Source organism: Cebidichthys violaceus, unplaced genomic scaffold (assembly GCF_023349555.1).
Source record: "Cebidichthys violaceus isolate CVI_PGR_0920_01 unplaced genomic scaffold, fCebVio1.0.p SCAF_2, whole genome shotgun sequence".
Lineage (NCBI taxonomy): Eukaryota > Metazoa > Chordata > Actinopteri > Perciformes > Stichaeidae > Cebidichthys > Cebidichthys violaceus.
In genome coordinates, this window is record NW_027176372.1 from 19756192 (window position 1) to 19782323 (window position 26132).

The 26132-nt window shown below is 43.2% G+C and overlaps 1 protein-coding gene across 1 annotated transcript; it reads left to right on the forward strand.

The window, feature by feature from the left end:
- The first annotated feature begins 624 nt into the window (after positions 1–624).
- On the forward strand, positions 625–23939 carry apln (apelin). Its single transcript, XM_068715082.1, has 3 exons — positions 625–1299; positions 16143–16315; positions 19548–23939. Exons 1-2 carry the CDS (start codon positions 1233–1235, stop codon positions 16307–16309), a joined length of 234 nt encoding a protein of 77 aa, XP_068571183.1. The 5' UTR covers positions 625–1232; the 3' UTR covers positions 16310–16315; positions 19548–23939.
- Positions 23940–26132: the final 2193 nt, after the last annotated feature.

A 26132-nucleotide genomic window follows, 5' to 3' on the forward strand; every position in this document is an offset into this window, starting at 1 on the left:
TAAACAAATAGAAAAAAGAATTGATGTATTTTATAGCCATTGAAGGGTGGTGGTTTTCTTGCGGCTTTTGTTTGTGGAAAGAATATAATCAGTGTAACAAAATAAAACAAATGACTTCAGGGACAGGGGAACAAGCAACGTGATCGAGCCGAGTCTGATACGTTTTTTCATGCGGTTATTCCCAGCGTCACTAACTTCAAACAGCGCAAATGATTTAAGCCATAGCTTCAGCACCTCTGAGGGTAAAGAATAGTGTGTGGAAGAAAGGTTCTATACAGCTGGCATAGATACAAAAGCAGGAAAGCATGAACCTCATCTCACACCTTCCCTTCTTTCATCTACTTCCCTTAATAAGCTGGTATTTTGATTCCTGGATTCCTGGCAATCTGCCCTGGTCGCAATTCAAAGAGTTTTCAACAAGAGCATCTGTTTGGGTATTATCATAAACCTGCATGCACCCCCACCCTTCACCTCCCAACTCCCCCCCCTCTCTTTTCCCTCCCTCCCTTTGCTACCGCTCTCCTCCTCTTTCCTCAGCCGTGTGCACTTGCATGTTCGTGGAAAAGGGGTGGATGATGGTGGGGTTAGGGGGGCTTTTCCTTGACCCAGAGAGTCAATGATACATAAGCCACATGACCAACTAGACTCACACACACGCGCGCCGACAGACAGACCTGCAAGCTGACTTCCAGCACGCTCACAGCTCCACTGAACTTGTCTCATGCTGCCGTTTTTTTTCTGACAGAGGAAAAGAAGAAACACACACACCTCCGTGGGAGAGCTCGGATAAAGACGTGCCTTTCGTTCTTGGAGTGGCGCTGTCACACATTGATATACAAATACGCATTTAGACAAATACACAGGCACAGTCAGGGAGCCACCACACACACACACACACACACACACACACACACACACACACACACACACACATATTCCCACGAATTGACACAGTCACTTCTTACACACACACACATACACACACAGGGGAGCAAACAGTCAGTCTCTCTCTCTCTCTCTCTCTCTCTCTCTCTCTCTCTCTCTCTCTCTTTCTTGCTCGCTCAGCTGCTCTCTCTCTCCCCCTCTCCCTCTCCCTCCCATCCACACACACACACACACACACACATACACACACACACACACATACACACACACAAAACACACACACACACACACACACCACTACAGTATATCAGCGAGTGACTAGCGGAGAGCCAGAGGGGAGTGCAGAAATGAATGTGAAGATCCTGACGCTGGTGATTGTGCTCTTGGTGTCTCTGCTGTGTTCTGCCAGTGCTGGTGAGTACAGGAGCGGCTCGTCGCCGGTCGTCTCTATCTCTGCTTTCTATTTTTCTTTCTGTTTGCCTTGTGCTCGTGCAGGCATCTGTAGTTGATCAGTTACCCAGCATGGTTAGCCTTGTGTGGGCTCTAAAAGGCAGGAATATCAGCACCTGGCTGTGTACAGTACTGCACTGCAGTGGTTATACTGTCTGCTATTGTACTGCCATTGGCTTTTATGATAAACTTGAATGTGCTTTCTAGCTTAGATTGATCATTTTCCTCCCTGCCTCACCTTGATGTAAGCTTCTAAGACTTGGGGATGAAAACATTAAGATGTTTTTTTGTTGATGGACATTGATGTGTGGAGCTATGCCTGAGCGATAGATAATGCTGGATGTATGGGTGACTGTTATGGCTGTTATGAAATGTGAGATATGCATGGCACATGTTCTGTAAGGTGGAGTGAATCAGATTCATTTATGGCTTCATGTATTCCATCTGACCCCGGTGCTATATGATTATTACATGACTGTGATTGTGCAGCGGGGCAACACAGCACCTATATATGCGTGCGTGCCTCCTGTGGTGATGATAATGAGGGCTGTAATTGTTGTACGCATCGATGAGGGCAACACAGATCCCAGATGCATGGATCGTCTCCTGAGGGGCTCAGTCTTGATGCCTTGTCACAGTAAATTTCCATAAAGTGCTGCTGTGTCTCTGGAGCCATTGTTGGACTAGATATCAATTCCACTGTGGATCTAAAATGTCTTCATATTTTAGAACAAAAACACTGACTTGGGACAATTATACAGCGGCAGGGCATATTCATCTCTTGATTGTTCACAGGGTCAAAAATGGGTTCTGAGAAATGTGGCCGGGAGGTTTTAGTTTGGAGAACGATGGAGAGCCTGCAGATGTGATGCAGGTAACATTGTGGTGTGATAAAACAACAGTTAGGCCTGTGTAAATGTCTGGACCATTCTTGGGATTGTCACCTACCTACCAACCACAGTGGCTTAGAAGACAACCAGACACACTGTGTTTATATTTAATCCATGTGGACGATGCTGCTTACAATAAAGAGAAGATGTAGCATTATAAGATGATGCATACACTACATCTTTTGAAGATATTGGCTTAAAGGGAGGTATTGACTGTAGAGGCTACGTCTTGCTAGGTGCTGTATAGACAGGTTGTAAGATGCTCTGTAGACTTTATGCCTGCTAGATGCTGTCCACTCTGTGTATCGATCCGCGGCCACAGCACTCACAGTTCCCATGCTTCCCAGCACATTTGTTACAGCGACATGCTATTTTTGTCCGAGGCTCTCGGCACATGAGTAAATGGGAAGCAATTATCTAGCATCATGGTCAGTGTCGTTTTTCACGCCCTGCATGTGGCTAAGCATGTTCCACGCCTGAGAGCCCACCGTGCTATACACCAGCAAACGGTGAAAACAAGGCTGCTGTGCCTTCGGGCTTTCACGGGAGCTTATCCTTCTCAACGTTGTTCAAGTCATGCCGCTTATGTGCCTCTCTGTTCCCTGGCTGCTACTGTAGTATCAGAGCTCCATTGACACAGAGGAAGAGAGAGAAAGGGACTGAAAGAGAGGAAGGGATGCAAGTGTGTTGCGGCGTTGATGGGTGTGGGGAGGGATGCTAGCTGGAGTGTGTCTGCGTAGCACAAGCCTCTGCTACAGTATGCGCTGTCGCGGGAAGGTGTCGGAAGAGGCTCTGCATGTAGGCAGTGGGTGTGAAGCCTTTCATCTTGAGACAAACGCTTTTCCAGTTCAGTGGGCTTTCTCTCTCTATCTCTCTCTCTCTCTCTCTCTCTCTCTCTCTCTCTCTCTCTCTCTCTCTCTCTCTCTCTCTCTCTCTCTCTCTCTCAGGCATCTGTGTGTGGACATGTGTGTCTGAGAAAGAGGAGAGGGATGCACCGAGAGTGAGACAGAGACAGCGTGTGTGTGTGTGTGTGTGTGTGTGTGTGTGTGTGTGTGTGTGGTGTGTTTGTGTGTGTGTGGTGTGTGTGTGTGTGTGTGAGTGTGTGTGTGTGTGTGTGTGTGTGTGTGTGTGTGTGTGTGCAGGAAGCAATGAATATAGAACAGAATCGGACTGCTATAGGGTGGGGAAGTGTACATGATTGTATTTATGGATGTATTTGCATATTAGCAAGAAGTCCTAGTGCAACAGGCAATTCAACTCAACAACCTAATGCTACTTACAATATTCATTTAGTACACTAAAAGAGCTGCTGTGGCCTTCTCTATGTAATATTAGCATCCTTTAGCAGCGCACTTCAATTACCCATCCTTGAAAAGCACTCTGGCTCAAGAGTGGGCTCCAGCTTTAGAAATGTGGTATCCATAATTCATCCTGAGGTCGATCACTCTACCTCCCTGTGTAACTCTTAAGACTGGTTTATAAACAGTCTCAAAACAGTCTTGTGTCTGTCACAGCCTCTCAAAAGATATCAAAGCTACATTTTCCTCTGCCGTGGAAACACCCTGCCAATGTTCACCAAGGGATGCACAGGATAAAAACAATAGCAGCTGGCTCAGACACACACACACACACACACACACACACACACACAGATAGAGGTAATTGTGAGGCCTTGGTTGAACAGGTAACCCAGTTGTGAGTGTGAGCGGGGCACGAGGCCCAGATCAGAGCCATTATCTGGCAGGGAAATCGTCTGCTCGGGAGGGGGTGGGGGGCGATTTTATGAGAGCTGTCAACAGTGCTATTATTCCATATTAAACTTTGATGTATTGTTGGGGCTGGCTGCTCTGTGGCACCATCATGCATGCATACTGTACTGTAGCTCACCTCGCTCACATGCTCAACCAAGTGTTACGAGTCAAAGTACAGCCCAAAAGAGCAGCGCTCTTTAAGGGCATAAAACGCCGGCAAGCAGGGTGTGATCATTTAGTCAACAACATATATAGATTTAAACTAACCGAAACCAGGAAGCTTTAAATCGTAATCCCAGGTTTTCTAATGTAAAGAAGGTGTTTGTGCCTGTGGACGTGATTACGGTGGCCGTGGAGAGAACAAAAGCAGCTAAACTTTTCCAGATGTCCAGGCATAATATAATAACAGTGGGCAAACATCGGTGTCAATGGGGGAGCGGTGGAAAGGTTATTAGGGGATTATGGAGAATCACAGAGCCTTTTCCTTTTCTTTTTTGAGGCACAGGAGCTTGTGAGCGCCAGCTGGGTTTATGTCTCTCTCTCCCTCACACACACACACCTACACACACACACACACACACACACCTACACACACACACACACACACACACACACACACACACACACACACACACAGTGTCAGATGAAATCCATTTCATGAGGAACCTGGATTTCCTCTTCATGCAGTATAACGTGGAAATAGAGCCAGCAGCCTTCAGCATCGGTGTAGTTTATCTGCTGCAGACAGCACACACACACACACACACACACACACACACACACACACACACACACAGATATGCACACAGACATGCACACACACACACACACACACACACACACAGACACAGACACACACACACACACACACACACACACACACACACACACACACACAGACACTAAACATTCCATGAGTTATGTTTGGGATGTGAGTAAAGAGGGATTTGTTATATTCTTGTTACTTTGTCTCTTGTTTGCCCTCTTAAATAGCAGCATTAGAGCTTGTTGTTATGTCAAAGTATCCACACAGTAATATCCATGTTTCTTGGGTTTAAGGGTGGGCATTTGACAACGTATAATGTTAGATGATCAAAATGTGTCAGCTTGCTATACTATTTATGCTGTGGTAGCTAACCCTTTTATATTTCTGGATATATTATGCCAGTTTCTCATCATATTGTTTAGCCAGGGAGGAATTATATTGGGAATTTCTGACAGTGAACATATCTCCCACTTGGTGAAAAGATCTACAGAAATCTCAACAAACTAATAATAATATCCAATATTAACAATAACACTATTGTATTTTGTTTCACTTGTTAGCGAACAAACATGTAACAGCAAAAGTAGCAACTTTAGGCTGTTTAAAGGATTCTACTTCAAGGTTAGCAGCCGTCATGGAATAATGCATGAATGCTCAACGAGGTTTTCTAGTTCTTCACAGTCTGCTGGCCTTAAACCACTGTAGTCTGTGTAAATCAATAAGAAGGACTTTTTTGAGATGAGGTACTTGGATATGTCAGGTATTTAAATAGTCTGATCAGCCCAACATGTTGGATTGTGGGGTAATTCTATCTATTAACAACGTTTCTATCAAAATATTTTCGATTTCATGATATACAATTTTATATATAGCGATAAAAGATCTTATCCATAGTACCCACCCCTATAGGGTTCATAAAATGTAACTCAGTGTAGCTGTTCGTACTTTTCAATGAGGCGTTTCTTTTTTTTGAAGGCTCTCTGTCATAAACCACTATACATCTGTATAATATCACCAACATGAGCTTGGTGAATGACACTCACAATTGCTCTGGAGTGGGTGGGAGTTAAGGAAGAGATTTAGTGAGAAATCATAACTCATTTGGTAGGGATATAAGGCTAACCTTTGGGCGAACACTCCCCAGAGAGCTCAGCTGTTGAAGACTTTGGCATATGTGACTGCTGGACTGCTGTAATGTAATTCAGAACCCTTTGAATGAATAAATCTACTCACTTAGATCTTCCCTTGAGAGAAAATGCAGTGACGGGGAAAAAAAGCAAAAGGGGGAGAGTAAAAGACAGGCCAAGTGACAGAAAAATAAAAGGGCGGCTATCTGGGAGCTGAGAGGTTGTATCAGTTTTCCATGGTGCAGGAAGTCATGGCTACATCTAAAAACTCACAGTTGGTGATCGAGTCTGTCTTTCCTATTCATATGTGGAATAATGACACATATTGCCAGGTTCAACATTAATCATTTTTTTAGAAAATCTATTTGTCCAACTTACTTGCCCCTATTCAAATTGGTTTATCTATTAGTGGTTATCAAATAACAACAAAGAACAAAGTTAATTATGTTTAGGATAGATTTAGATCATTCAATCCACATCCTCTAAGTTCACCCAACTAAACCCATGTTCCCAGGATCATTTAAATGCCCGATTGCTCTTCAGCTCATAAACTTTGTCTTTACCCGTCGCCATTTACTGTGCCCGATCTGTACTGTGCATGTGCAACTGTCAACGGAGATGAGAAGGAAGCGAGAGGGCTCACTCCTTCCAACATCAGCTCCGGAAAAGAAAACCTGTGTTCAATTCGACTGGGTTTCTATATTTACAAGCCCAACATGGTGTTTTACTTGCCCGAGGCAATCCTTATTATTGAGTCCTGTTCTTGGCTGTAAGAACAGCTAAATGTGCTAAATTACTTTTAAATTAAAGTCTGACTCCATTCTGATTCCTTATGTACACGTCTGTTGCAGTCCAGACCCCCCTTTGAGTTTGGAGGGCACAACCTGGAGGTTTGGGGTGGAGGGTGTGTGGAAGGGGGTCCTGTGTTAACCAGACCTCATGTGATCACCAGACCTTATCCTCAGGCCCGGGGCGCTCCTTACAACTTAATTAGAGCCAGATATTTCCAAAAAAAACTCTGCTCTGTTTTCCACCAGTGACCAATATTAAAGTGATTTATGACTCTCTTTTTGAACATTAAGTGTTACATTTATAGCGGCTGTCCCGGCAGATCAGATTCCTGATCAAGATCTGAGTGGACATTTTTATTAACGGGCTGCCAGGCCGCAGAATAAATATCGTGGTGTTTAAGAATGCAGGTGCTTTAATTATTTTCATGCTCAATTTGTAGGAGCCCAGAATGGAGAAATATGACTTCTGTGTATTGCTTTAGAGATGTCATTTGTGGTAGAAATTCGTACTTACTGCGGCTAAAACATTATGTAGCAGTAGAAGTGAATCACTTTGGAGAATTAAATAAATATGGTTTTGGGAATTGTCACCATTAATGTCAAACCTCTATAGGCGCCATCATGGATCAGAGAGATTTTTATATGGCAGAAAGAGAAAGCGCTGCCCAGCTGGCTGTTGTTAGGCAGTTCTATAAGTCAGACAATAGATTCCATTGCTGTGAAGATGGCTGTGTGGATCGGGGCTATGGATGGTGTACAGGGACTTAGTCGATTTTGAGTTCATTTAGTGACTCCCCCACTGGGATCTGCGTAAACTCCAAGCCTGAGGCATCAGCATGTGCGCGTCGCTTTATTCTCAGAGAATTATAGGATGTCCTGGTGCACCTCGTGTGGTTTCAAACGGTCATGCACCTCATGTTCTCGCCTCTAAATGAAATGCTCGGAAATGTAAGATCTCTTCCGTCTTCCACAGAACTGGGGCCCTTCTGTGACAACACAGAAATCATTCATTTATGAAATCGTGCATTATTCATCACAATCGCTCCGTCTTTGACCACAAATGTTACTTTCCCTGATTATTTTCACATACAGGTCCGCGCTTAAATGTTGGTCAATCCAATGATCTGCCACTGACTGATAGCGTGGATCTCCCCACAGACAGACAGACAGACAGACAGACAGGGCCCCTCGCTGTGTCCCTCTGTCTGAGGCTGAGGCCGCCGTTCTCTCCGGGCCCCTTGAACATGAACAGATGTTTGTAAAAACAGAAGAGCAAAACAATATAAAGAATTCATAAATATGCAACCACATCAGGCAAATGGCTCATCCCAACAGTTGATGAAAACCTTGTAACCACAGAGGGCCAATAAACCCTTTAGATCACCTGCAGCACAGATCAGCTGAACCTGTCCGTCAGGGAAAGTCCTCGTAAATTTTATTTCCTTACTTAATATGTGTGAGAGAATTGCTTGCTACGTTTTATTGCATAACCTTTAGGCAAAGGTGCTTCTCTCCTGCACACCATGTGCTCAGTTTGTTAATACTAAAATTATGTTTCAGCTGACATCTTTCATCTTAACATGCTGCAAGTTAAAGTAAAATAAGCGTAACATCCAAACAGCAAGAATTAAAGGGAATTTAAAACAAATCACACGCTGACATTTATAATGAATAATGCACCTTAGCCAAATTCAATATGTGTCTGTATTATTATAGACATTTTGATCTCAATGCTATTGTTGTTTGCGCTACAAAGCATTTTATTTACTTTTAAGTACTCGCTTATTTTTATAATTCATAATTCATTTATTTTATAATTCAATAACAGCAATACATTTAGAGGTATTGTGTGGATGTGGTATTTTGCATCATTTCTGCTGTCAAAATGAATAATTCTGAAGAAATGTCATTACATACTGAGAAAATGAGTAAGTGATGTTTTGTTTTTCATTCATTTGAAGAGTCATTAGAGAGCCTGAAGGAATGCACAACAATGGAACACAGTTGAATGCACAAACCTTCATTTTGTTCTCTTACATGTAATTTAGCACATATTTGCCAAACCCCAAAATATATCAATATCTCAAATAGTGATATCTTTAATATTTCCAGTTAAGCTTTAAGTGTCAGAGCCCCTTTTTTGTGTTCTTTAGTTTGGTTGAGAGGTAACACAGTCTGATGCAATGCTGCTGCTATTTTCCTTTAATAGCACTGTATATGCTATAGGGAGCAACGGTGATCCCCTCAGGCTTTAAGAGCTGCAGTGAACCCTGTGCAGTGACGTTTCTCTCCCTTTTTTGTCTCTCTCTTTCTCCCACATTAAAAATGGGAGATGGCATGCAGGTTCACAGCATGGGGGGGGGGGGGGGGGGAGTGATGACACAGGAGAGGGAGGGGGCTGTGTTTCACATCCGATTAGCGTGCCCATGGAAACGGATGGTTGGAGGATCCCTTTGCCCTTGACATGCAATCTCTAGAGAGCAGGGCAACGGTTGGTATCCTCACCTACCGACTGTACCTGCCATGCGCAAAAGATTCAGCCACCAGCATCTCTCCTTCTCTTGTCCTCAGTTTTGACACTCTTCGAGGAAAGTTGTGAGGAGAAATGTCCCGTTGCTTCTCTGATTGCTCGTGTTCAGTCTGCTCCAACCTGCAGTAACCTGGTAGCCACAAATTCACCCCTTCTACTGAAGTGGGATTGTGAATAAACCATCAGGCAGTCAAGTGGTGAGGGGAGTCGGTGGCTTTATTAGCTCAGTGCTGCTGTCGGCCCTTTGAACTCACAGCGCTCTGATCATAGCAGAGCACGCAGTCTCACACCTCATCATTTCATACACTCTCTAATTCAGGAGTATATATAACTGACTCAAAGGGACGTCTGCAGAAAGCCAGAAACAAGAGGGCTGCACAGTTAGTTTTTAATTTGCTCTGAACCTTCGGAGAGAGAGAGAGTGGGGGTTGTTTTCTAAGGCAGGGTGGACGACGGGTTAAGTTTAAAAGCTGCAGCAATGGGAGCAACTTTTCATGCACCTTGGTTTCCTCACTGGAGTTTGTATAGACAAAGCGAGCCTTCAACTCATCCACAAGCCAAGCATTATCACAATACAACAATGCTGCATATCAAACAGTCCCCCAACAGAAATAAAAGAAAGTGCTCATGACCAAAACAAACCCCCCCCTGAGAGGAACACTCAGAGGCCAAGAGCGGTGGCCCACAGAGGAGGTTAAAAACATCACAGTCACAGTCAGAGGGCTAATCAGGGATTCAGACTGTGTGCAGGGAAATCTGTAAATTGAGAACCTGCTCGATTTCAGCTGACAATGTCATTCTTTTTGCTCCAAACTGAGCGCCTTTCATAGTGGCTGCCATGGTAACGTGGTCTGAAAGTCGGCAAGCAATTGGTACCAGTTTCTGCCAAGGACCAGACTTACTGGTAGGCATGCGATAAGCAGCATTTCCGACACTAAACGTTGGATTGTGAAAGCTGAACAACGAGGGACTGCCTCCTTGGTTAGGCACCAATCCATATGTGCAGGATGAATGTGTGGGGGGGCCATCAGGCAACGAGCAAATCCCCAGTATGATGCTGTAGCAGTGCCGGGGCTTATTCTAGGTTCAGGGAATGTTTGGCTTGAATATGGCACAATTAACACATCTCATCCATGGCTAAATAATCCTGATCCCCTAATGTGCTTATGCAGTGGGAAGCATTTCTTCCCGTGACATGTCTCTGTCTGGCTGTGTGGGTTTGAATGTCTGTGGTAATGGCATGCTATAGAGGGATTCATTAGGTAAAGCTACTTTTAGTGAATGAAGGAGGGAGCCACGCGATGGGAGACAGCAGGCCTGCTCCTCCAACGTCATGGTAATAACCATGGCTACACACACCAGGGTATTTATTCTTCTTCTCTCCCACCAACACAAATATTGCTCCGTTACCCATAAGGATCACACACACACACACACACACACACACACACACACACACACACACACACACACACACACACACACACATATAATGAGCTACAACTACTTCCCATATTGACACAAATAATGCTGTTGTCTTTATCAAACTGTGCAAGCCCTTCGTTTTATTTTGCAATAGAAACCCAATCCACCATTACAATGGAAATATTGTCAGAGTATATGCTTCAGTATTAATACTGTGTGTGGTACGTGAATGTGACATGTTAACTGTGAAAAGAGGGCAAGCTTTAATTGGGTCTCGGATTTAGTCCATTCATAGTGCTAAAAGGGAGTCTGCCGCCATTCTTTGAGATAAATGCTAACATCAGCATGCAAACAAGCTCACAATGACAATGCTAACATGCGGATGTTTAGCAGGTATAACGTTCTTCACATTCACCTTCATCTTCGTACAGCGTGCTAATAGGGATGTTAATAATGAACCTTTAACCTACAATAAAAACAGATTAAGTTAAAAGAAATATGAAAAGAAAAACTCAGAGGAGTGGTTCGTCATTTAAACGAGAATAGCTGATCCACCTCAAAAGGTCAGTCCACCTTAAGTGAGCCTGAGCTGGAGTTGTCGCTAACTACGGGGCTAACCCTCTTAACTTTAATTAGCAGGTCACTGGCAAGCGAGACGCAGAAACTTGGCTTGATTTGAGGAGTTGTAGCGTTCATTCACACACTGCACTGCAAAGTTCACAGCTATAACTTTACTGTTAACTTCATACTCATTTTCACACACGCACTTTCCTCTTGACTAGACACAATAAAATGCTAAATTGGCCTCCCTACATGCCAAAGTGGTGACCTGACCAACCATCTGTAGAACAATGCCGCGAGCAAGACTAAACACATCCGAGTCACCTGTGAAAGGAACTACTCATCCAGCTTTATGAGGTTTTTGATGCCAAAAATATGAAGTTAAATCACACTGTGGTCACATGGGGCTAACTCACTCTCATTCATTACCGACCCGTTCCCATTCTCCCAGCTGTTTGTTCACACATCAAGATACATCTGTACAAACTGCAAGTGAGCAAGATCCATAGCGCAGAGGTGTCAGACAAGTGATGTAGGGACAGTCGAGAAACAGAGGAGAGATTAAATGTTTTTGAGGCGCTCAGTCAACCGAGAAAACGGATCAATGAGATTGCACGCAATTGATTCATAATCGGCGTGACTGTGAGTGATGAGCAAGACGAGTAAACACACAGAGGAGATTCAAGAGGACAGCTAAATCAATTTGCCGTGACACAGAGAAAATTAAACACAGCAAGGACTAAATATTGGTGGCCATGGTTGACTGTGCATGTTTACATTTGATGCAACAGTTTCTAAACCGTGAACATAGCACTCTGCTTACTTGTTGCTACAGTTAAAATTCACGGGCTGGTATAGTTTAATCTCTCGCGTCATAATAGCAGGAAAAACATTATGCTGTGGCTGCATTCACAAGTGCAGACATTTGTTATGTGGTCGTTTTGGCAGTCGATACACACAAATCAGCTTTACAACTATTAATAAGCCGCTTTGGCCCATTCGCCATGCTGTCTGGGTTCCTGCATTGACACACAGCGCTGTGATATGCAGTTCGCTCTTGCCAGCCATGAGGGCAGTTGATGAACTTGGCATTAAACCAGAGGACAGCCATTTCTCTTCGCTGACTGAACGGACAAGTGCTGGAAGATGTACATCTCTCCGGGCTCCGCTGATGGACTCTTTGCAGCATCAATAGGGATAAGCTGTCAGTATTCCATTTGCTGGGCCGTAATAAGACGGAGAGCCGGCCATTTGGAAAACACAACATAACAGATATCACCTGAGGAGGTGGTGGTGAAACTAGGGCGGCTATTCATCTTTAGTCTGGAGACTGGCCAGTTTGTGACACCGTCAACTATTCTCTTCTCTGCCTGACCACTTCTCTCCTCTTCTACCCTCTCCTGTCTGAGGAGGCGGCAGCAGTAGTAAGCATTAACCAGGCATTCCTGAAATTCCCTTTTTATTAAACTTTAATTAGGGAATTACCAAGTGGGGGGGAGGAGTGCTGAGATGTGTTGGAAAGAGGGCAAAAGCAGGGCTCTAAGGTCATAAGGAGTAGAGATAAGAGACCTTTTTTTATAAGACATATGTTATCCTGCCATTTCACTGTTTTACCAGCTGAACATAAACATGGGAATCTCTCATGAGAAAAGATCAAATGGGATACTACAGAGACTGGAACCAATTTCAGAGCAATAAGATAGCAGAGATATCTTTGTTTGTAGAGATGAAATATGCATTAACCAATGATAAACCTGCCACGAAAACAATCAAAAGGTCTTAGCCAACAGACGCCGCCACATTCGATCTATACGAGTTCCTCTACAGATGGGTAGAGACACAAAGCTAGCTGTTGCCGTTTGTCATATCTGTCTCACAGAGATGCTTTCCCGACAGGCTGCAAGAGTTAATCTATACTGCCAGTGTTATCACTGGGGCTCCGGCTTATTTTTAGCAGCTTTCATTACACTTTTCTATCCTGTAGCCAGATTGCATGGGCTGAGATTTGTCAGGAGAATCACAAGATGTTCTCCCTTCAAACCGCCGTGCCGAGCAGCGGCTGACAGTTTGGTGTGGCAGGAGACATCTAAATTGTCTCATTATGGACCCGGGTCATGACAGGCTGAGCCACCCTGAGAGAGGAACAGCAGATGAGTTGTGTGAGCAGAGGTATAATTACTTTACCATTTTGCATTGCAGTGTGTGTATGTTTGTTGTGTGCATAGCGACTGAGTGCGACTCCATGCATGTGTTTGCGGCACCTCTTAAACTAGCCATCGCTCAAACACCAGCTGCAGTTGGGCGAAGCAGTGTATCTACTGCAGGTATCAGTGTGAGACATTTACGGTGTCAGTATGCTTTAACTTTTAGTGCTTGTGAATGGTCAAAGAGTGTCCGAAACCCCCACTTTTCAGGGTTTGCATCTGACAGGTTATGCAACTTTCCAAAACCGACAATTGGATAATCACGCTCACCTCATGCAGCAGTTGGTAGGGTGTGTGGAGGTGAGAAAGTAGGCAGGATTTGAACTTCTCTCTCTCACCATGATTGTCTTCGCTGAGATTCTGACCACAAGTGTGCACCGTTATCCCTGTTTCATCAATGTACAAACTAGTTATATAGCATATCGACACCTCACACAGCGGAGAACGTGTTTCTGTGTGTTCTGCGTCTAACTGCTGAGAGTGTTTCAGAGGCGAGAAGAAGCAGGGCCCCCCCATAATACTCAAAACACAGAGTGTATTCACATTTAACCCCCTGGATTTGAAAGAAATGAGCTGAAAGCCTTCAGAATGTGTCAACGTCCCTCATTCACAGTGTGTCTGGAACAATAACAAAAGGATAATGCGCAGCTTAGTGCTCCAAGGGGCAAAGATGGGCTTTAGATGCGGAAATATGCAACAGAGACCCCGCTGCCGATGAATTATCCTACTGTTCACCCACAAATACAGTGTGTAACGTGCTTGTGGAAGAAGATTAGTGTGGATGTGGAACTTGAGATGTCTGGCCTTACAGGGATATACTTTGAAAACATTCAACAATCTGTCTAGCTCAGACGTGAAGTCGCCACTATTTAAGGCCGAGGGCGAGAAAGACTTTTCCTCTTTTTCTACGGAGAGTTGTTCTTTTGAAAAGGTCTTCAATATGCCACAGCTGAAGGTCACTAATTAAGAGATGCTGCAGAGAGACTTTGCCTTCCTCCTGATGGTGCTTTGAAATCTGCTCTTGAAGAAAGCCGTCTTCCATTTAAACAAGTTGATCTTGGCTATTAGAGAAGTCTTAGAGAAGTGTTTTTAAGGCAGCCAATGGGTTTTACAGACAGTTTTCCGCTCTTTGCCTCGTTCATATAACAGTCTGAAGTATCGCCACTCTGCCACAACATGGACACTAACTGATGAAAAACAGTCTTAAGGAACCAGGGAAGCTAGCATCATCATGGCTTTTGTAAGCTGCTCAACTGCTGTCCTCAGTATTCCGCTTTTCAAAAAAAAAACTGCAGTCAACTGGCCGACTTATCTCAAGCTGTGTCCTCACCCGAGCCCTCGTAAAGCAGAGGAAGGTCATTCTCTTGGGAATTCTAAAAATGGTGCGAGTGTCTCTAAGGAGAAGTGACAGGAATGTCATGACCCCATGTGAGTGATGTCAATCAGCTTTTTGACCGGAAATACCCAACGGGGATTTGTAGTTTCTTTTGAGAGAAGGGTTAGTGTCTGAGTAACTCTTGTAGAAGGCTTTGTAGGACATAATAATACAATTTAAAGGGGTGCACCCTTTTTAAAGTTCCACAGATTTCACCTGTTAAGCTAATTGGAAAAATAACCCTCATAATGTCATCAGGGTTATCTCAGCTTGGTCTTGAGACTAAATATGTTTAATAAAAAAATCAACATTACAAGGTAGAAGTCTGGCATTTGGAAAAAGTAGCTATTCAGGTGGCAGGGACTTGCATTGTGGGAAATGTAGGCTCCAGTGTTATTGGAGTTTGACCTATACTATGAACTAGAGATCAGGATACCTCGGCCTCTGTTGAGTCCTACAGAAATCAACTGCTAAATAGCTAATCTACACAGCTCCATTCATTTACATTCTTTATGAGATGAATAAAAGTTTATGTACCTTTAATTGTTCATTAAAATTAAAAATGCATCACTGTATATGTACTACACACAATGACTCGCCACTAAGATATTTGACCTTTTTATAATGTCCACATAAAAACTCCTTCTCTGCTTTTACTCACGTTTTATTGGACCTAATAACTGGCTGGAGTGTGAAAGATCACCCACATTAAATATCCCATTACACACAAAGATATTACTGCAAAAACATCCTTATAAAAAAATCTCTGGATCTCCAAGAGGAGGTCTTTCAGTTTATAATAGGTTAAAAGGTCATAGAGACACTTAAGGTGGACCGAACCATTTGGAAGAGAGGGGGCTTAAGGGGATCAGGCCACACTTATTGAGAGATGACTGAGAACATCTGGGATTGCTCTCAAACACACACGTACTCACACACACACCCAGGACATTCACACACATTCTCACACAGACACGGCGCTATTAAACTCATCGCTAATCTTGGATCAAACACTGCGACAGGATGCACCTCCACGAGGTCTGGTGCTGCGCGGTGTTTGTAATCTTGAGGGAGAGTGACAGAGACATGAGACACGAGGGTTTGGGTTTTTTCTCGTCTATCTGCCGTGCTTCGGTCCCACCACACCGACTTGATGAACTACAATGCTGGGTGGGCTTGAAGAGGCCCACACACACACTTATCTATACATGTCTCCTGTTTCATCATCCATTACCACTCCGATACCTCTTTGGATTTTGTTCCACATTTTCCGTATAGTGGACGTAGCTGATAATCAAAACGTGATACTCTGGGTGAGAAGAGGCTGTGAAATACCATTCAGTGGAGAGGTCATCTAATTGGTCTGTCCTCTATGTGTGTCCTCCAGGTCCCATGGCCTCCACAGAGCATGGCAGGGGGCTCGAAGAGGCAGCTACGGTGAGAAAAATGGTCCAGCAAAACCCTGCGCGGGGCGGTCAGAGCCACAGACCAGCCGGCTGGAAGAGGAGACGCCCACGGCCACGTCTTTCCCACAAGGGGCCCATGCCGTTCTAGAGCAAGGTAAGTTTACAGCCGTCGAGCCAAAAGACACTCGTTGGGTTTTGTTTGCGCGCCATCAAACCTGTGATAAAACACACAGTTAAAAGTGGATTCTCATGACAAAGTATCTGCCTATCTCTGCAGCGTTGGACCAACTTTCTGTCAAGTCAGAGCTACTTGTTTCTCAGTAGTATATGAGCAACAGCACTTCCCGATTTATTAACTCATAACTGCTGACGAAAGAGGAAACATAATTTCACAGAGGAATTTTTAAGAGGAATATGATTTTGTTGGCAGGATCTGTTCGGATGTTTTCGATGACGAATGGGAAACTCCAACTATTACAGGAACACTGGAGACTCTACAGCCAGACTCACGTCCAACACAAGGATGTTATTGTTGGCACTGAAAATAAGGGCATGTCTTAGCAGATTATTGGACTTTAGCCTACCAGCTTGCATGCATTCGTAGTACAAACAGAGGTTGTCTTTAAAGCTACATCATTTATTTCCTCATATGGGACACAGTTCTACTTAGAAACCTAACCTTCAAGTCACTTCAGCCAGCATAAATCTTTTCTCTCCAGCTGATTCTGTAAATTAAACGCCTTTTTCCAAAGATAACACTTTGTAGAGTTGGGTTTCCCAGCTGCACCGCTTTTTCTTGTGAGGCAATGTTTAACTTGCTGTCAAGTAAAAACAAGTCTTTGTGTGAAAACTCTTTCATCCAAAATCAGAGACAATATTTTACTTATCACATTTTCACAGTTGTATTTTCTTTTCTGAACCAAAACAAACTCTATATTTCTATTAAAACAGATCAAGCTTCATTGAGAAACTAAAAACATACTACAACTAATTAAACAAGATGATCACATTTACAATATATACAGATTAATATACTCTTTTTACTTGCTAATGTTAGCCCATCTCTGTAAATGGAAGGCAATGGCAGTAAAATGATGTGCCTGCATTAGGAAGTGCGGGACCCATTCACATGTCTCTTCCAGTCGCTGTGAGAGACAGGGAAACTCAACCAGACACAATATCCCTGCAGGAGGTGTCGACCATACAACACTGACCTGCAGAGGGTCGCCCTAAATTTGAGCCTTAGTGAGAGGAGGCTGCAGCCGGAGAGTGTCAGGGCATGGTTAATCAGTTTAAGGAAAAAGGGATCAAAGCTATAGAAGTTTGGGAGCTCGTTCCTCTAAAATAATCCCAGAAGTTTTACAATCTAGCGAATATTTGATCATTATTGTTTCTTGTATTTTTGAAAAGGTTAGACTTCTTTTGAACTGACTCCTGCTTTCAATACGGGACTGTAGAGGCTCAGCACAAAGGTGAAAACAATGAGTAAGGAGCTGGCCAGGGAAGACTACACTTGAAGGGCAACGTGGGTCCTCCAACTTTCCTCGCTCTGCCAATAAAATGTGAGAATCCTCTCTGCGAGTTGAGTGGTGAGAGCTTTAAATGGCCAGCGCCAGATTGCTGGCCACAAAATACAAGGAGCTTCAGGAAGTTGTGAAGCTCTGTGAAAAGTGAACGGCTCAGTGAGTCACAATGCCGTCTCTGCAAACACCCCCTTAACCACAACACGCTGAAGATTTCCCTTTTTTTGTTAGCTTCCCACTCCGGCTTCTCTTATTCTTTCGGAGTTCATAGTTCACCTCATTCAAGGGTTTCTTCAAAAACCATGCCAATTTACTCGAACCTGACCACAGTGGGAATTAGGCTGTCCGTTAACACTGTCTAAGTGATAATACTACCAATGAGTAAACAATCCAAGGAGTTAAACTTCACAGTTCAGTCCCAGTTTGTTCTTAATGCATCAGTATGATGTATTCTTCCTGAAGGAGTTAAGTTTTATCTCGCATCAACAACAACCAACAGCGTTCTAACAGCTCTGAAAGGCTGGAAATAGAAAAGGAGTAGAGCAGAGTTTACACGTATATTAGTGGCCCACTACAACGGTCCCAACACAACGATACACGTAAAAATTATAGCCGCTTTGACCATCCTGCTCCGTTGATTTGAATGGGAATGTCGGTTCCATTCCTATTCTATTTCTACGGCTGTGTGAATCCTCGCGTGTCCCGCTTTCTTCTTCAGTTTGAGCTGATGATGGGGAAAAACACCTCTGGAAGCAGCTGGAGATGCAGTTTGTTTGATCAAAGCTAGAGTTCAATGAAGACATCCAGCTGAGGGCTGGTGAGACTGTATGTGGATATGTCATTATTGGCCTCAACTTAATTACCGCGCAATGACTGACTTGACAGTGTTCATCCACCAACTCTGTGCTATTTAGCAAAATCCCCCCCCCCATTTTAGTGTCAAAAGCAGCTCATCTTTTATTCCCTAAGACACCTGAGGCAAAGTTTGACTTTTTCATCATTATACATTCCAGATGTGAGCGACTCTGAGAAGAAAGATGGCGACCCGGGTCATCCTCTTTGAGCATCTGAGTAGACTCAGATACAAACGTGCTGTTACGACTCTTAGATGTAAGCCATGCCAGTGACGGTCTAAAAGAAAAAACGACAGGATATTACAGATTTAAAGCCACAGGCAATTTATGGAAACCCCTTGAGACCCTGAGTGTGAGTAAGCTCAGTGAATGAGTCTTTCATCAAAACAATGTAGAACAGGTCTGCAACTCTTCCCATACACTCAGTCAGTGATGTAGAGTGACATCAAGGGCCTGCTGCACTGAGATCATACCGTGAACCGAAAAGCACAAAGAACGATAACAGACAACAACTCCATGAAGATTAGAAAGACATTACATGAGCACAGAAATATGCCATCTTGAAACAAGAGCAGCCTCTTATCAATGAATGAACCTTGTTGTCATGCGACAAAGCCGACTGCACTACTCCTCTGAAATCTTGAGAAGTTATCACAGAACTTGGGAAGATAAAAGGTCGAGGGAAGATAAAAGATTTCCTCATTGCTAAGGAGTGATCCAGTTCCCGAAGCGTAGAATAATGTTGCGCTTGTGTTTTCGAAGGCGAGATATACGGTTGTTTTTCTTACTACCTGCAGCTCTTTTCTGTCAAAGACCATGAAATCCGGTTGGAACATGCCGGGGATTGTCTTCACTGTTTTCCAGCTGGTGCAACACAACATAGGGTACAACACAGTGAAAGCTCTGATAGAAACTCCCAAAGGGGCATTGTAGTGGAGAGGAAATGCAGGATTTTTAGGAAACACATGCTGATGGCACTTTTTCACTGTGATTTTCTTTTTTTTTGCAGGCACTGCTTTGAGCGCCCTCCCAAAGGTTCTGATTTCTATGCTCTTCCTTTGCCTTGGGGGGCCTTGCAACGAAGGGCCTACGTTTGCCCAGCCTGAAGAGTGATGTCCATAGCACCTGCTGGTTCTTCAAGCAACTCTGTCCACAAAAAAAATCAGGACAAGCCGCTCACCCTCAGCTCTAGGAGGAATTGGGGGCAGGGAAAGTGGGTGGGGGGGTATGGAGCCCGAGCTATCAGACTCTATTTCTCTGTCTCTCTCTTTCTCTTACTCTCACTCCCTCACTACTTATCTATCTCTGTCTTCTCCCAAGTGTTTTTTTTTCTTCTTTTTTTTCTATCATTTGCTTAATAGAGCCCAATCATAGCGATCTCCCTGAGTGTCTCACACACTTTGCATGACATGTGGTGGAGAGGGAGCCCGGTCAAAACAATCTGAGTCTTAAAGCATCTGTCACTTCTCCACAGTGTGCACGGTGTGGCATTCCCATCTCTCAGATCCAAGGTTACTGCAGCTACCTGCTGATTTCATTGCTGTGTAGCTACTTAATGGCTTTAACTAGGGGGGAGAGGGCGTTGGTTATGTGGAAGGGCAGTGTCAGTTTTAATAGTTGACGATAACCAATATTCAATTATGATACTCTGGGTGTCTGCTGCGAAAAGGAATGCGAGGTGTTTCAAATGGAGAAGCAAGTACTCTGAATGGCATTATAACCATCGCTTAATAATCATTATTAATGGTGCTTTGTACAAATGACAGTACGTCCACATGCAAAGTTAAGTTGGACTGAAAAGAGAGCACATTTTTGTCAAAACAATATATTTAAGTGACAGAATAATTCCTTCACTTAGGAGATTCTTTAATCCAAAGCTATTTTGGTGGTTCTGAACTCACTAACACCTTGGGGGGTTTTACTGACGCGCTCAAGGTTACTGTAACATGTCCCACCTTGGATGAGCCCTTTGACCCCAAATCCCAATCCTGTCCCCAATCCCCAGCCTTCTCACCACAATGCTGCCCTGCGCAGCCACTCTACACGACTGTTAACTGGCAGAGGCGGTCTGCTCCACCGACAGGCTGCCTCGCCTTTTAATGAAGTGCCAAATAATAACCTTCTCCACAATGCTGCCAGGAACGAAGGAATGAAAGGTTAGGGAGAAACACATTACCTCTGTTTGAAGTCTTGATACACTGACACATTATGCATTTAACATTTTTTTGCAAACAGAAATCCCCTGTGAGACAATGTTAGTGAGGAGGACAGTTAAATTAGACCAAAAAAAAGAAAAGGAAAAAAAAGAAGCAAATATCAGCTCAGTTAATATGCCACCATAATCAGCCTACCACTAGTGCTCCGGCTGTTTTAATATTCAGCATAAGGCTGGTTTGACCCTTTGACCGAAATCTTTCACTAACGAAATGCTATGCCTTTCCATTATACTGGAATATATTACTGTTTATGTTTATTTCTGTGTTTAAGTAGTTTTATTTCTTTTTCTCAGGGTGCTGTGATAGAGGCTTGTACTAGAGCAGTCTATTTTGTGCATTTATTTAACAGAACACAAACATACAGTACATTTAAATCTTATATGAGCATATTTTCGTATATTTCCTTACTCTCCCTCTATGTATTCACCTATATAGCCATGTATCCAGACTCAGTCGTTTCTAGTCCTGATCATTTCCCTACATTATGTTGGGTACAGTTGCCTTTCTAGTCGGCCCTACCACAGCACAGGTGGTCGTGGCTTTGATCATTACGCTCATTAAATCCTGGAGTTAATCTTTCTCAGATGGATCTCCCCAAGGCTGGCCGGGGCCACTTAGTCTGAGCTCATTGTTAAATTGGCTTAGACTGAAACCACACCCTTCCCCCCCTTTTCCAATCCTCAAACCCCTGCTGATTCCGTGTGTAACCATGTAACATATTAGGACTGTAACCTGTAGAGCAGCCACCTTACAATCGTTTGTTGTGTTTTAGGTGTGCAAAGCAACTTCCTAGTAGTTGTTTTTAGGTGAAAAATCGGATTTCAATCCACTGCGATTCAATCAGCAAACACACATATTTCCTCCCACATAAGCAACTGGCAGGTTAACCTAGATTTCCAACACCTTTTCCCTCTCGCCATGTCTCATGCAAATATTATAATCAAAAGCGGAGTCTTCTCAGTCCCAGCATGAGAAGCTTTTATTAAGAGGGCATCTAAAATCACAGTGGTAATCCACCCAGCCAAGATCACCTTGATTAAAAATGTATTAAATCCTAGGGCACTGTGGAGATGTAATAATTTCAGTTCCACCATTATTTTTTCATACCCTCTCAGACAGAGATGTAGATTTCATTAATGCTCCTCGGGAGTGAGACAGCTTTGCTGAGGATGTCTCATGTATTATTGGGGAAGACAGTAGGAAGATATGAGCTGGGGATGGAAGTTCAAAGCCGTTGGAGTTTGGATGCTGGAAGTAGACTGGGGTCATGACAAGGGGTTCAAATCAATATTTCCCCATCTCAGAAGTTATTGTTATGGAGCCGAGCAACGTCTGTATCCGCACTGTTCTTCATGAATGTATCCACACCATCTGCACCAGCCATGCTGCCCTTTCAGAGACCAGAGCAAACCAATGTTTATGTAAAGTACTCTTTTTAATCTTGGTCTGGTTATCAGTTCAATCCAAAAAAAAATCAAAAGCCAAAAATCCCACTGATCCAAAGCCTCCAGTGTCAACTAGTCCCAACAAATAGACGTGGCTTTGCTCCAAGACTTCTCTGTGTGGGTTCGCAAAGGCTGCACTTTTGCAATTCCATTATGCTGCTGGAAAAATACACCCTGAAAACACGAGTCTCTCGGTATGGAATGGTTTTCCAGTGTATTGTGACAATTTTTTTTGTCTGATTCTTGTCTAGCTGGTTGTCCAAAGCTTACTTTTTGAATACAGTGTGAAAAGCTGTATCTTTTGTGGATGTAACAAAATAGAAAAGTAGTCTGCAGCACAATATGTCGTGGACACGTGAAAGCTTTCAGGCATTCTTTTCTTGTAGATCACAGCCCGCAGCCCTCCCCTGCACATCAGGTTAATGGGCCTTGTGGTGTGGAAGGACAAGCACGTCCAGGCTCAAACTGAAATGGTAAACCAATACATTATGCTAGGGGAGCAAAACCATTTTCGTTAATGGGCTTTTCCAGCAAGGCTTACACAAGAGAAACGATTCCTATCCTCTCAATGTTTCCTCTCCAGTTCCTCTTCTCTGTGACCATCACAAGGCCTGAGTAATGTTCCTATGCACTTGTTAGCATGTTTTCCTGGTAGAAAAAATGTTTGTTCTAAGAACTTGCCCCTTTTGTGTTTAGTTCTTTTTGTCCAAATGCATTTGGCTGGGAGTGTGTAAGAAGAGGGGATGAGCGGAGTGATAGATTTGTGTTACTGGTGGAGAAGAGAATAAGCTAGCAGCGGGTTTTGAAACATTAGCTTAGCCGTCGATCTCTGTTTCCCGATAGCTATAGACACAACACCCACACAAAATGATGAACACAAGGTTTTTAGGTTGTTTTTTTTTATACCACTGTCATTCTAAACTCGGTTCTCTACCAGATAAAATTCATTAAAAATGACAGACAAACATTTCAGTCATTGTGGAAATGGAAACAGAGTTGGCAAGCAACACATTCCATGATTTTACTTTGTGAATCTCTAAGCCCATCAAACTGTATCATGTTGGCCTTCAGAGTGGGTGTCTGCAAGATCAAGTGGCTGATATTCAATCCAATGGATTCACACATTTCCACCAGCTGGGCAATCCAGAGGATAACTAGATTTTATCTCCCATGGGAAATGACTAAGATCTGTCATTATCTTGGAGCCTCAAAATGAGACTTCCTACACCCAGAATAGCACAGGCCCCTCCTGCCTTGATTACGACACATTCTCCATCTATTTAACCACGGTGTCCAAGATCAGCTCCATTCAGAACAATCTGAGGACAGATGCAATCTGTAGGCTTACACACCATCGCAACAGTGTTACTAGATCTCAAGCAGATACCATTTAAAAAGGAAAATGTATTACTCCTGAAACTTATATTCTGTTTATGGTGTGTGCTCATATTACTCACCAGGCCAAATGTACAGTCCCTGTCTCTGTTTTGATGTTGAACTGGGCAAAAATAAATGACATAAATAAATAAATAAAACAAGTGTATCAGAAATGGTTGAAATACTGTGTACATATTTGAACTTTTGGTTTCTAATTTATAAAAGATAAGCTTTAGCTCTTGGAGTACTTATTTTATTTTTTCCTTTCATGCGTAGCTTTGTGTTTTTATTTTCTATTTCTGTAAAGTGTGTAAATATATCTTTATGATAATAAGTAATATTAAAAATCTTATTTTAAGAAAACATTGTGTCATGTCTTTCTTGTTAGATAATGGAACATAAAATAACTTAAGAGTCTACCGCCATGCTAATGGCTGTGAGGCTATTGAGGCATAGTGGTGCTTTGAGCTAAATGTCAATGACAATGCTAACATGCTAATGTCCAGCTGGTAATGTTTATCATGGTCTCACATAGCCAGACCTATCTCCACAGAGCGGTGTCAGCACTAAAGACAGGTGATGTAACAACCATTAGCATTCTGGTATAGGGGGAAAAACACTTTGGCTTGTTTGTATTTCTTTAAACCAATCCCAATCTTCTTGTGCCGTGCTAAGCAAAGTATGCAGCACATTAGATAGCGGTGATTAGCGGAGAGGGAAGAGATTGCCATGTAAAATACACGGCCAGTGGCAGCTTTATACCCACAGCCCACACCTGGGGAGTCAGACTACGTTCATCATGTTCACCGTCTCGGTCCAATATTTGCTGATTAGAACTAAACACAAAGTGTATTAGGCTGATGATGCGCTAGATAGAAAGCTACAACAACAAACAACCAAAGTTAGTACAATTCAACCTGAGGGGGGGACATGAATGTCCGCACGAAAACATTATTTAAATCTATCGAATAGTTGTAGGAAGGCATTTCACTCAAAACCACAAATGTGAAAAAAATTTCACAAAAATCGTTTTAACTGTTGTTGAGACATTTCACTAAAAAAACAAAAATGTAGAGCCACAATAATTAAGTTTACTTTATATCGTAGGTCCAGCACTCATTATCAAGATACTGAAAACAGACAGAAGTTAAATGCACAGTGTGACAGATAATAGATAAGAGAGTTAAAGTTCAGCGAAACTGCACTTGGCAGAAACATTGACACATTGAGCCAAGTCACAACTGTTCAATTCAAATGGGATGCTTTAATCAGAAAAATCGGCCTTCTGTTCATTACTCAACAGAAGTGATCAGCTCCCTCACATTTTTTTTGTATTTTACTCCAAATCAGCCCAGTTCAGTTGTTTATGTATTTTACCTTTGTGTAGCAGAACCTGGCCTGAAACAAAACTGACTGCCATGGGCATTAACCTCTCCCTTCAGTTGAATCTTGTGTAGAAATGAATTCGCTGCTGTATGCACACGCCTGTGGAAATGTAAATCAACTCCTCATCCATTAAGGAACACTTCACCACTGACAGGTAGTCTTTCCAGAGCTTATAGTGCATACTAAGCATGCTGCACATTAATGCATCACAGCTGCTGAGCACGCATGAAGACTATGGATGTGTCTGGAGGCACTGAGATTCAGCGTGCATACATATCATATCTACATACAATGGAGGCTCCTCCTGTATTTACTGGCGGATAATCAGAAAATAATTCAGCAGAGGAAAACGCACTGTGTCTACATTTATATTCAAGATTCTTTTGGGACACTTACTGTTCTGCCAAACCTGTCCAAGAATTTATAATCCTTTCACTAATCATTTCTTTATGCATATGAGGTGCTTGCTAAATATTTACAGAATTTACACTAAAAATTATAGGTTTGACAAAAATCACACATGCTACTTTCTCATTATAAAGAGAACCTCAATGAGGCAATGTGTTTAAATGTACCGGGCCTTGCATGTGAACCAGTCTTCCTCTCAAAGCCCCACTGGGACCACTCAGGGAAGTGTCTGGTTAACGCACAAAGCTGACATGTCGTGATGGACAAGTGGTGCACCCCTGAGCCCCGGCAGCCCCCAAAAGACGCCCAAGGTTATATCATCAAGCCTGGGTCAGCTGTATAATTGGGCTCGGGGTCAGCGGGAGGATATGGAGCGTGACAATGAGGCTATAGAGTTACAGTTTGTAGCCGGGCAGTGAGAGCCGCCGGTGGGGCATTACTGCGAGGCCAGACGTCCCTTTAAAAAGGGTTCAAGGTCCATCTGCGAGAGTGGCTCCAGCCCTGTACACTGTCACTTATGCCTGCCAGCCACCAGTACACTGCTGGCACTGCTGGGAGGGTGGGAGTGGGTGAAGGAGACAGAGAAAACTTTTCAGGATGATGAGCGAGGTGCTGTGGATAACGAGCGTCAGACACAGTTGCAAACTCTCTCGAAGTTCTTTAAATTATTGACAACATCCCTTCAGCGCGAGAAAAAGGAAAAGCAGAGGATGTATGTGGTGCTCCGTGCCTTCGGTACTTCAATGTACATATATATATATA